The sequence below is a fragment of the Phyllostomus discolor genome, chromosome 13 (assembly GCF_004126475.2).
Source record: "Phyllostomus discolor isolate MPI-MPIP mPhyDis1 chromosome 13, mPhyDis1.pri.v3, whole genome shotgun sequence".
NCBI lineage: Eukaryota > Metazoa > Chordata > Mammalia > Chiroptera > Phyllostomidae > Phyllostomus > Phyllostomus discolor.
In genome coordinates, this window is record NC_040915.2 from 24,159,165 (window position 1) to 24,171,723 (window position 12,559).

The following is a 12,559-nucleotide window of genomic DNA, read 5'->3' on the forward strand; positions in this document are numbered from 1 at the left end:
CTCTAAAAATAAATAAAATCTTAAAAACAAAAGACAATGGAGGAATGTAGTCAATAAAAACTCAGTTTATGATTAAATGTTATTTATATGCTAGCAAAACAAAAATAATGAGCAACAGTAAAAAACGCTCTTTTGAAAGACTAAGGAAATAGCAGCATTTATGATTTCACTTCAAAAGATAGTTCTGGCATACAGATATATTGATAGGCTGGTAAAGCAAATGTGATTAAATGCAGGAATTTGGGCCAAGGATAACAGGGAATTACTTGTGTTATTTTTGTAGCTTTTGTGTAAATCTGTAATTACTTCACTAAAAAATGAAAAACAAATGACAGTTCTTTCTTGAGCCATACCCTGCAGCCATACCCGGACACCACGTTATCAGGTTATTGTTGCCAAGGCCTCACTGCGGAGGAAGTGGCTGGCCTGAAAAAGATGCTTTTATATCCAAGATCTGAAAGTTTATATTAAATCACCATTGCAATTGAAACATTTTTTAAATTAAGTTCCTTCCTTTACTCAAGGATCAAGAATTCTAAGATATGTGTTATAACTTATACATTCACTGAGCTTTTAAAGCACATCTGAGAAATCTGACTAAGCATGATGGATAGCTCTAATGATGGCATTTATTATGTAAGATGGGAAACCAGGACACAGAGATCAAGAGAAGAGCTCAGACCACAAGAACGTACTTTGATTGAGTTGGTGTCCCGGATGAGTTTGTTGATGTCGAAGGCCTCTCCGTTCAGCTTCCAAGGGTTGTGCTGCAGGACAAGCCCTTCCCCTCCACAGCTGTACAAGGTGAGGGAAGGCCTGTCTCCTTCTCCTGTGCGAGGTAAGAGAGCTAGTCTGTTCTGCACTCTACCAGCTATAGTGCAACCATATCATACTATCGATTGTTTTCATAGAATCATGAATATGTTGTGATAAAGCCACAGTTCTTGACACTGAACCTAGTTGTTGGGAGTAGGAGTACAAGCGGTATACTAATAACTCTATATTAATATTTACAAAGCAGCATGTTTGTTTTAAATATTCTTCTGCCATTCATAGCAGGGGTGCTAAAGCTGGAACCAGCAAAGTTCTCGGCAGTTTTAAGAATTGACCTTTTCTTTTAGGAATAAGTACTCTGCTGTCAGGCAATTAAATATACGAAGCTGCAGGACTTCCTATGACTAGCTAGGAGGAGCTGTCCTGAAAGCAGCAATTTCGTTGGTGTTACAGCAACCCTGCTGTTGAGTTTTAGGAAGCAAACAGCGGTTCTGCTGGTTTTCTGTTCGGGCAGATTTTATTTCCACCGCTGTTAGAATTCTGCCCGGCACAGATCAGGGATCTGGTCCACACCTGTTGAGTGAATGAATGAACTCCAACCGCAGTGCTGCTTGAGTTCTGAGGGTTCCCACTATCATCCCCATGGGACACAATTACTGTGGAAATTTACAGGAGGGGAAGAAAAGCTTACCAAAGATTTTTGCTGAACACACTCATTCTAAAAGATACTTTAAAAGACCTATCACTTTAGGAATAAGAAAGATAAGGCTGAGGGGCTACAAGAAGGAAAGGGTTGGAATACAACGAAAGGCAACAGGATCATTTGAGAAGTTCTCCGTTCGCTTTAGAGCTTAGGGAAGTTTATTATGGGTGAATGGTTTCTCTCTTATCACCCAGCACGACTTGCCCGTGTGGTCCCCTGGGGACGGGGCAGACAGCATAAGCAGTCACTACACTAGAATATATATGACTCTTGAAGACCTTAGGGTTAAGTGAAAGAAGAGAATACTAAGAAAATGGCTCAGACACTTACCAAGCGACATGGAGGGTATCGGTGGCCCCCAGGCTAAACTGTACACAGTCTTCTTATGATATGTGCTGGAAATCTGTGGTGGCCTGGGGAGAAGGGGGGTTACAAACAGAAAGATTTAAAATAAAAAGGCATACTGGGAAAAACACCTTTTTTTGCCCCTGCATAAAAGGTCCCCATTACTTGCTGATATCGGAGAAAAACAATTTCATAGTATCCTTCTCCAAACAGCTGATTGTAAAGAAGCAAATACTTAAATCACATGCCCTGTGATGATATCTACTAACAAAATGAATAAGTCTCAAACACATTTTACCCAGAAAAAAGTGGTATCTTCCTCCCTCTTCCCGACCCACTCGTCTGGCCAATTTGTAATCCTTTTCCCTTTCTTGCCCTCTGAGTTGCCCACTTTATTTAAATGTCAGATATTCTACTATCACTGTAGTTACTACATAGCAGTGCAAAGGCTATTGCAATGAGAGGAAAATAGGACTAGACAGAAAATGCAAACTGCTCAGCCCAGAGGTAAGGTTACTGCTAAGCATCACCATGCAAATGTACCCACCGCATGCTCCAGTGGAAGACTCTTATTTTTAGTTTACCCTGTCATTAACATCACATTCTTAAACCAAGACAGGATTTTTAAATAGACTTTAAAGTTTCTGATTGTTGTTTTTTTAAAAGAAATCTTCCTCTGAAGGGTATTTTTTTAAGACTGCTGATGTGATGTGTCAGTAGAACTGACTGGTGTGGTCATTACCGTTAGTGTGTACTGTATTTGTATGATTTCAGAACTTCAGGATTCCAGAACCTGTGACGGAACTAGCTGTTGATTCACTTACTTCCGTATGTCTATGTACTGTTATAATTTCAGACAATAAACCAGAATTTCTCTGGCTAAAAGAAACACAATAGCAGTTCTAGCTGAATGCCCGAGAGTATGTCTACGGCAACATCCTTCCCCCACCTCATACCTTCTCTGGTTAGTCTGAATATACAGCTTTTACTAGCCAGAAGATATGAATTCAATGGAATTTGTAGGCAATATTGTGATGACACAGAGCTCTTTAAATTAATATAGTTTTAACATTTTGCTAAGTGAAATAAGACAGTCAGAGAAAGACAAACACCATATGATCTCACTCATATGTGGAATCTAATGAACTAACAAGAAAAATGGGGACAGACTCACAGAGGGAGAGCAGGATGACAGCGTGGGGTGGGGGTAGTTTAGCGGGTGCAGGGACTGAGCAAAAAGGAAAAAGGACTCATGGACAATAGTGTGGTGATTGCTGGGGGGAAGGGTATAAGGGGACTAAAAAGCAATGTAAAAAATTACAATAAAGATTAAATTTAAAAATAAATAATATAGTTTTATTTTTTTAAATGCTCCTTTGAAGTAGTTTTTTTGAGAATTAAAAATGGAGAAAAATAGTTAGCTACACGTGGACTATGCCTAAGTACTTCAACAACTGCAGAAAGGTCAGCTCTGCAGTGTGATTTTCCCTTGAGGAGCGTGGCCTACAGCAGGGGCAGGCAAACTCATCTCGCAGAGGCCCGGACGGCCAACACCCCCGGCCGCTGCGCCACGAGGCTGGCGTCACGCGTAGCCCACTCTGCTGTGGGACTCTGAGCGCAGCCCCAGACAAGTCGTAAAACAGGCGAGCGTGGCGGGGTCCCAACAAAGCTCTCTTTGATTTGTTTGTGGCTGGAATATGAAATCGTATTATGGGATTACTGTTAATTTTATTAGGTTACATAGAGGTGTAACTTAAAAAGCAAGTATAGCAAAACGTGAACTGGTGCATCTCCCACGAAGGAAAAGAGGTGTTCTGTGTGCTACACTTCCGGTGTTCGTGGATGCCCAAAAACTTCTGTAAACAAAAGCTGAGGGAAAAGAAAAGCAAGTAGCTTATATTCCTGCAGGTCAGATGGGCTGAACCACCATCCCCTGAAAGATATTTTTTAAAATTAAATTCCAAGTTTTAAGCCTTAGTCTCAGAGCCAAAATCTTAAAGGTGCTTCCCAGGCCAGTTCTGATGAGGTCCGGGTCTCTGAACTCAGACCGCATCACGGACACTGCGGTCCTGGCCTAACCCAAGAGCCACCTTTCTCTTACTTGCTGGAGTAGGTGTCGTACAGCCCCACTTTCCCGTCATCCGTCCCGAAAGCCAGGCAGCCTTCCTTGGTCGGGTGCCAGCACAGCTGTAGAGGGCGGGAGGGGGGGCAGACTGTTAGGGGGGCTCTCGAGTTATCCTGCAGGTGTTCAAATGGACAACTTCCTTGCTCTTAGTGTCTTCTAATTGCACAAATTCTCATTATTGAAGAGAGAAACAAAGACATATTAAATGCAAAGAAAGGGTTACCTGTAATCTCACCATCCAAAACTCCCCACTGCCAGTATTATATTTTTCCAGAATATTTTTTTGTGAATAAAGTTAAGATACACACAATTGAAAAAAATAGGTTCCAACATGTAAATGATGGACATGGTACACCGTTGAGTGGGGATGAAAGATGCCAGAACAGTTCAGGGAACATGACTCTATTAGTAACTAACAGCATTTGGGAGGACCCATCACAAACTGTCCACAGTAGTTCTCTGGATTGTGGAAGCGGGGAATGGACTGGAGGGCACAGCAGGAAAAAGTTTTTGTTTTCTAAACTCCTGTACTATTTGGTTTTCTTTTTAAACCAAAAAGATTGCTTTTAGACTAAATGGCTACAACAGATGTCTCACTTTGGAGAAAAACAAAAAAAATTATACATACGGTTTTATAATGTGCTTTCTCTTTTGTAATTTGCATTCTTCATGTGTCATTAACAGCTTTTAACAGATCAAAAACAGATCTGCATTATCATTTCTAAAAGTTTGATACCATTCCAATGTGTGGCTATATTTTAACTTAATGCATCTTCCATGAATGCAAATCCGGGTTATTTCTCATTTTTTCCTATTAGAAAACATGGTGACTTGAACAAAGCTTTAATTTTAAATCTTAAGTTTGGAGATAATGGGTTTGGTTAGAGAGGGTCCTTCTCTTTTCCTAGCTTCAAACTTTATTGGAAATGCCACTGAACCACCTGCGATTCTCAGTAGGGTTCACTTAAGTGAAAAGGTATTTTCTAAAAGAGAATTGCTTACTTGAAAAAAAAGTTCACAGCAAGCTTAAAGAAAGCATCCTTACCGCTGTAACCTTGGACTTGACACCCTGCCAAAAACTTTTCAGGTCATAGTTGTTCTTTATGGAGAGTGTGTTCCACACGCGGATCATGCCGTCCCCAACGCCGATGGCCAGGCAGCCCGTGTCCACGGGAGAGAAGGCCAGACTGTAGGCGAAGCCGCCGAGGGAGGGCAGGGTCCAGCAGCACTCGAGGGTCGCCATGTCCCAACACTTTACCTGAAAGGATCAAAGAATAGGGCCTAAATATAAAAAGGATCAGAGAAACAGGGGGAAAAAAATCAACATTTCAAACAAGATGGGTTCAGAGAGTAGATAAGTATAATGTAATTTAACTATTCTAATAGGAATTGGAAAAGCATCTCTTAGGGAAAAAAAAAAACAGCTAGTAAATTGTAGAGCTTGAAGATATCTTAACATGCATTTCTTCCCAGAGAGGCCAAGTAAATTCAGGGCCGTACAATGAATAAAGCAGAGCCCAGGCCTGCCATTCACAAGCCCAGTGGCCTTTCCACTCTCCTGTATTAGAGCAGTGGCAACTTCCTCTTTCGGCAAACTCTAAGCAATCAAGATGGCCTCTGGGTAGTGGAAAAATCAGAGCTGTTATCTCAAAAACCAAAATGTTTTCATGCCAAGGGGAAGAGCAGTGCTAAGTTTTTGATCGTCACTTGTTTAACAGAAGGACTTGGGAGGAAAAGCCTACCAAATGAGCCTAACTTAACTGCAAGAGTAAGGCCACAGACTCTTAAAGCCAGGTCGCCCTTAAAGAGAGTCCACCAGGAGAGCAGACAGTTCTGCTGACTGACCTACAGACAAGGATATATTATAGCCAAAGCACGACAACCTCACACATCCTCCCAGGCACATCTACTCTTCTTCACTGTATCTGCTTCAACAAAAAGGCGTTTAGGTGGCTCCTTGCTTCCCCCTGCCTCTCTGCCGTTAATGTGTTTAGTGCCCATCAGTAACAGTAACTCTGGACTGGGGGCAAGGTGGGGCACGAGAACTGGCAGTTGGTTGGAAAAACCCCTCTAATCCCACCTAAGTCACAAATCACTGCTTTTCGGTGCCGAGCGTGGCGTAAGCTGTTCTTACATCTCTGTCCATTGATGTGGAGAGCAGCAGCTGCTTGTCATCCTCAGTTTGCAGCGGACACAGATTAAACACGATTCTCGAGTGATTCTGCCCTTCCGACGAAGCACTGAAAAGCGTGTATTTCCGCCTCCAAGACTGAGTGAGGTCCCACAGCAGCAGCTCGCCCCTGCGAGGGAACAGCACGCGTCAGCTCTCTTCCGCAAGCAGTCTGGAAGGAAGATGCTCTGGGCCAAAGAGTGGGGGCCCTCAGTCACAAAATAATTTCTGTTCATTGTTCCTTTAAGGACAGAAAACTGTGTATTTTGAAACACACACAGAGTATCTCCGGAAGCACACACAAAAACAAAGAGTCACTCCCGTGGGGAGGGACACCAGGTGGCTCAGGGAGTCGGAGGTCGAAGGGCACTGTACTGTAGCTTTCCTTCTTCTGGGACCATGTGACTGTGCCAGACTACCCCTTGAACAAATTTTCCTAAGAGCTTTAATGAGAAAATGCCACATAGTCCCGGAAGCTTTAAGACATAGTATCTCTTTTATGAGTCATGCTGGAGGTGGTGAAGGGCCATGGCCATCGTTTTGGTGGGGTTTTATATGCTTTACCTGTATGATTTCATTTAAAAGCAGGGGCCTTCTGTGTTAAATTCACTTTTTTTTTTAATTCACTTTTTAAAAAAAGATTTTATTTATTTTCAGAGAGCGGGGAAGGGAGGGAGAGAGGGAAAGAAACATCAATGTGTCATTGCCTCTCACACACCCTCCAGTGGGGACCCCCAACCCAGGCATGTGCCCTAACCGGGAATCGAACTGGCGACCCTCTGGTTTGCAGGCCAGCACTCCGTCCACTGAGCCATACCAGCCAGGGCTAAATTCACTTATTATCTCAAGCAACTGGAAGCTGGTGCTGAAATTTATTTAATGAATGGCTATAAACATCCTAAGAGACAGGAAATACCGTTACCTCCCCTTTTCATATGTGAAGTAACTGAAGCTCAGAAAAGTGAAGGGTCTTGCTCATCAACACAGCCGGTAAGTCACAGACTGATTCTGAAAATCAGTTCTGCCTGACTTCAGAGGTTTCCCTCTTAACCACCAGGCTGTGCTTATTTGATCTCCATGCAATTCTGTTATTAGATAACACAGATACTGGTACCATGATTTTCCCATTACGAAAGGCCTGTCGTACCATCAGCCTCAGCCATTGCTTTCTCCATCTTTTTCCGTGTCTAGAAAAAGAAGTCTAGGAATTCCTGAGCCTATAGAAGAAAAAAATATATCAAAGAGCATGAACCAAAAAAAAGACTTACCCAAAACAGCTAGATACCAGCTGTGTCGGCTGATCCTTGGGCCAATGGAGTGTCAACCAAAGGCGCTCTTTAACAGTGGGGTCTACACCTCCTCGTCGCTTTAGGAAGGGCAATTTCAAAGTCATCACACCTGCAGTTTAAAGAAGGCCCATGGGTGCTCAAGATAATGAAACTACTATATTTTGCTGTGTATAATGCATGCTTTTGCCCAAAGTTTGAGTGAAAAATAAGGATGTGCATTATATGTGGGTATAATGACTACATGCCGTGGGCATAGTAATCCCGTGTATAATGTGCACAGAAACGTGGGTGCGCATCGCACACGGCAAGATAACAGATACGTGCATGAGTCGTTAGCAGTTCACAATAGAGTAGCCCCCTGTTGTCTGTGGTTTCAGTTACCGGTGGTCAGTCAGGGTCCAAAAATATTAAACGGAAAATCCCAGAAATAACAATTCATGAGTTGTGAATTGCACACTGTACTGAGTAGCGTGGTGAAACCTGGTGCTATCCCACTCCTCTGTCCTGCTCTGGACACGGTCATCCCTCCGTCCAATGTGTCCACATTGTACATGCTCCCCACCCGTTTGTTATTTAGTAGCCGTCTAGGTCATCAGCTAGACTATTGTGGTCTCCAGTGCTTGTGTTCAAGTATAATGACCCCCAAGTCACTCACATAACTTGTTACAGTATATCATTATCATGGCTCTATTTTATTATTAACATTGTTATTAATTTCTCACTGTACCTAATTTATAAGTTAAACTTTATCATAGGTAGGTACACATAGGAAAGGCACAATATATATATAGGGCTCAGTGCTATCTGTAGTTTCAGGCATCCACTGGGGCTCTTGGAACATATTACTGTCAGATAAGGGAGAACTACTGTACAGTTTGTGGTTTCCAAGTTTGTTACTTCGGTTACTGAGAATTCAGGCCTCATTTTCTCATGGTAACGTTATTATGCACAGTGGTTAATACAAACCTAGCTACGTTAAGTCAAGTAAGCTTTTACAGGCTGTCTTGGCAACTTAAACACATCAGGAATACTGTTTGGGAAAATAAGTTACCCAGGTGGTTACACAATCCGATTCTCCAAAGTTTGAAGGACAGAAGGTGGGATTCCTTCTAGTTGACAAGAAATGTAACAAAGGGCATAAATGTGGTAGCTAACATGCAGTAACAGGGACGCCCCTCCTGTCCTGACAAGCTACTTAACCAGTTTCTTAGTTCCTATGGTGTATCAGAACCCTGGTGGAACTTCTAAAAATATACGTGCCAGGGCCCAACTCCTAGAGATTCTGATTTAGTAAATTTGAAGACCGCTGTCTGTAAGTTTAGAGGTTATCCTTCTAGACGGATTCTTAACCCCGATGTTGTCCCCACTTGGGAGAATCAGCCAAAGTACATCTAAAAGCTTTCTACAAACCTTAAAATATTCTGTATCCCCAAATTATGCTACTAGTTACTACTGACTAAGCCCTAAATGTGCTACTTGCTTTACATGTACTAACTCATTTGGACAAAGATGACAGGATTTCTATAGTTTTAAATAAAGGGGAGAAAGAAGACTGCTATAAAGAGAAGGGCTAGATTTTTGACTATATAGGTAACATCCGCTGCATGGAGTTTCTCTCAATCTTAAGGCATAAGTTCTGTTCCCAGAAATGCCTGGGAAGGCTGAATACCTGAGGATCTCGTGATTTGCATAACTGAATTTTCACATTTCAACACGTACTTCTCTATTGGGTGTGTATTATTTATTCTGCATTTGTGCATTCAAAGCTCTAGCTCTAGTGATCTCTGCCATTCCTCTGATCTGGGCCTTGCCAAATTCCAGTATGTCCAATCTCATGGTAAACATCTTATCCTCTATGCCAAACAGAGATCCTTCTATGAATGCATCCGAAACCTTCATCTCCAACTCCAAAGCCAGGCATTAAGCACAGACAGACAGTTCTAGTGCAGGCTAGGCTGGGAAACAACTCTGTGGATAGTAAAGTGAATGAATTGCTTTTGATAGGCGGTATACTCTTAGTACAACAAGGCAGAATCAAAAACCTTCTATCTCTACTGGATCAATATAGGCTGTATTGCAAAAGAAGTATCGAACATCTGTCTTACCTCGGCCTCTAGAACAGCTCCAGATCCGAATGGTCTGATCTTTGCTTCCAGTGGCTAAGTAGCAGCCTTTTGTCACTGGAGTTTGTGCCCTAACTTTCCCATTAGGAACTTCAGGTTCTTCTAGGAGGGAAACAGAAATTTGGTTTTTAATTTGCGTGGAACTGGCACTTATCTCTGAGAAAAAATAGTTTGCAAGGGTTCCCGAAACTTAGCTCTCCTTTCATAGACCTCATCTGTAAAACCTAATGTTTTGAATATAATTCATGGGATACAGTTCCACCCACTATGTTCTTTAGCTCTACAGATCCCTCCCTTAAACGACCTCTACCTGAATTTTCCTCTTGATTGATGGATAAACAGTCTTCACCGGGCAGGGGACACCAAGCTATGGAGTGGATCTCGTCATCATGGCCCCGAAGCCTGTGAATAACTTCTCCTTTCTTGCTGATGTCAATGATAACCACTATGCCATCCTTGTAGCTGAAAAACAGGAGTTAAAAAACATTTTGTTTTCTAGTAAAAATTTTGACTCAGGAGTTACTGTGCATTTTTAAAAGTTAAGTGCACTAGGGATTGGGGAGAAGGGAAGAAGAAAGCATTCATTAATTTTGTCCTTTTCTCAAAGTGTTCATTTCATGCTCCCTGATTTTTTAAAACCTCTTCCATGACCCATTCTTGTAACAGTAATAGTGTGCATGCTCAAACTGGAGCACGCTGAAGTTCTAAGTTCTTATAGGGGCCCGGCAACTCCTCTAATTAGAGATGAACTCTCCTAGTACACTCAAAAAACACCTCCCTTTTTACCAATGATCCTGCCTTTCTAACGATAAAGTTAACAAAAATGGCAGAACTCTACATTCTAGATCTGGATGCTCCAAGGCTCCCCTTTATTGCATTCAGAAGAAATTGAGAAATTCTAATAGCTTTTTTTTAAAGTGATAAAGTATTTTAGACACGAAGTATCTACCACCCAGCCTAAGAAAAAATAATCACCAGTACAGTTGACGTGCTCTGTACATCTCACCCTAACCAGACTCTGTGCCTCTCTTCCCCAGAGGGAAACTGGTAATTGTGAACTTTGTGTTACATCATTCCTAGCCTTTCTTTGTTTATACTCCTAAATAAGATACGGAATTATTTTGTGTCCTTTTAAACTTCATATAAATGGTAATCACATGGTCTGTTTTTCTGCAGCTTGCTTTCTTCACTCATTCTGTTGGCCAGTCAGTCACGTTGACAATGTAATTGACCCCAGTTCCTGGTCAGCCATTCACACTGCTGTGCAGTACTCCACTGTGTGAATATACTCGGTCTCTTTCTTTGTTCATTTCCCTTCCGAAGGGCTTACATTTTTAGCTACCATAACCAAAACGTGCTGCTATTAATGTTCTCACACACACATAAGACAATTTCAGGTCTGATGCCTAGTAATGGAGCCACCAGGATGGAGGGCACACACCTCTTCGCTTTCCTGAAAAACGCAAAACTGCTCTCCAGTTTTTTGTATTTGTATTTCCTACACACTACATAGTTCTTCAGGGGAAAATGCCATCAGCAGCTTTATTTACTTAGTTTTCTCCTTTTGTAAGTATTTTTTCCACTATAGTTTTATTAAAAAATAATATAACAGAATATATCAATCTTTGAAGACAAGGACTTTGAAAATCACCAAGTTACGTAGCGTTAAGAGTCAGGCCATTGAGCTTTCAGGGAATAATCACCACTTTGAAGATTCTTGGAATAGCAATCATTCTCATTTAAGCCTGTGAGTGTACCTGAAAGACTCTTCTCTTCTTGTGAACTACAGCTCATCTTTCAAGGTCAACTGGATTTAACGTTCTCTGACCCCTACTCAGTCCCCCTCCTGCTTCCTCTCTCCAGTCCCCCAACTGCAGCAGTGCTCTCGCTGCACAGATGCCCGGCCACAGGCCCCATGCGTTTTCACCACTGCTCATGCACATCTGTCTTCCGACCCTTCCCCTAGTACAGCTCAGATTTCATGACCCATCATCATAATCGCTCCTTTAAAAATAACTTTATCTTCTTGTCGCCTCTCCCTTAAGTCTATTTACACCACAAAATCTCAAACCTGGTTGAATTCAACAATCTTCTCTCTCAACCAGTTTGGATAAAGTCATGACCACTGTCCTTAGCTTGGCCCTCAACAGGGGCCACTGGATATACAATTTTCCTCAGTATGTTCATTTTCCTATGCTCTAAGGTGACTGTCTTCATACCTTATTCCTCCATCCAGGCCCTTCCCCACCCTGAACTTGACTCCATCTCCTCTCTGACTTATGCCTCAGAGAAAATCCGAAGCCATCATAATGAAGCACCCTCCTCCCAACCAGATCTACACACCTACCTGTACCCATTTCCATAGTCTCAACTGTTTTTTCTACTTGTGATCTGGGTCCAGTCCCCTCCTGACTGCTCCACATCACTCCTGTACTCACCATGGGTTCCCCCACAAGGAGCTCTCCCTCTTCTGCCTCATTTCCTTCAGCATAAAAACACGCCCTGTTATCTCCTGTTTAATACTCTTCTATCCCCCAGATACCGCCTGGCTTCATGGCTATGCACATTTTTTGGGTAACACACTTTGTGAGAAAGTTGTCTCCATATATACTTTATTACCTTATCCCCCCCCATCCCATCTCCCAACTCCTCTCCAGTCAGACTTCTCTTATCCAGTGTTCAAACTGGATGGAATAGACATCTTTGGGAGGGAAGTAAATAGAGTGGTGAGACAAGGGGGAGACCCACTCAAGCAGCTCGTGTGAAACAAACAACCTTGGTGATCCATAAGGAAACAGATCCCAAGGCCAGATCACGTTCCCAATCTAGAGGGTCATTGGACTCTCCTGGAGTAAAAGTTACGCCCAGGGGCAAGTGAAGGGGGAGAAAAGGGTGAAAGAGGACAGTTCCTACGTTTGGGGGCTGACTGGGGAAATTAGATGTGAAGAATGAGGAAACTACAATATCATGGAAACCTAGGAATAAAAAAGAGTGAGAGAGACAGCAGGGCCTGGAGGTCACAGGAATAAG

The 12,559-nt window shown here is 42.4% G+C and overlaps 1 protein-coding gene across 2 annotated transcripts in view; it reads right to left on the reverse strand.

The window, feature by feature from the left end:
* The window catches only part of GEMIN5 (gem nuclear organelle associated protein 5), a 37,777-nt gene that overhangs the window by 22,899 nt on the left and 2,319 nt on the right, over nt 1-12,559 (reverse strand). For both annotated transcript variants that reach the window (XM_028528432.2, XM_028528431.2), the window contains exons 4-11: nt 9,840-9,991; nt 9,512-9,631; nt 7,386-7,515; nt 6,082-6,247; nt 4,993-5,205; nt 3,924-4,009; nt 1,808-1,890; nt 696-829 (exon numbers count right to left, since the gene is read on the reverse strand). In XM_028528432.2, the coding sequence (XP_028384233.1) occupies nt 696-829; nt 1,808-1,890; nt 3,924-4,009; nt 4,993-5,205; nt 6,082-6,247; nt 7,386-7,515; nt 9,512-9,631; nt 9,840-9,991 (1,084 nt within the window). The remainder of the gene's footprint in view (nt 1-695; nt 830-1,807; nt 1,891-3,923; nt 4,010-4,992; nt 5,206-6,081; nt 6,248-7,385; nt 7,516-9,511; nt 9,632-9,839; nt 9,992-12,559) is intronic.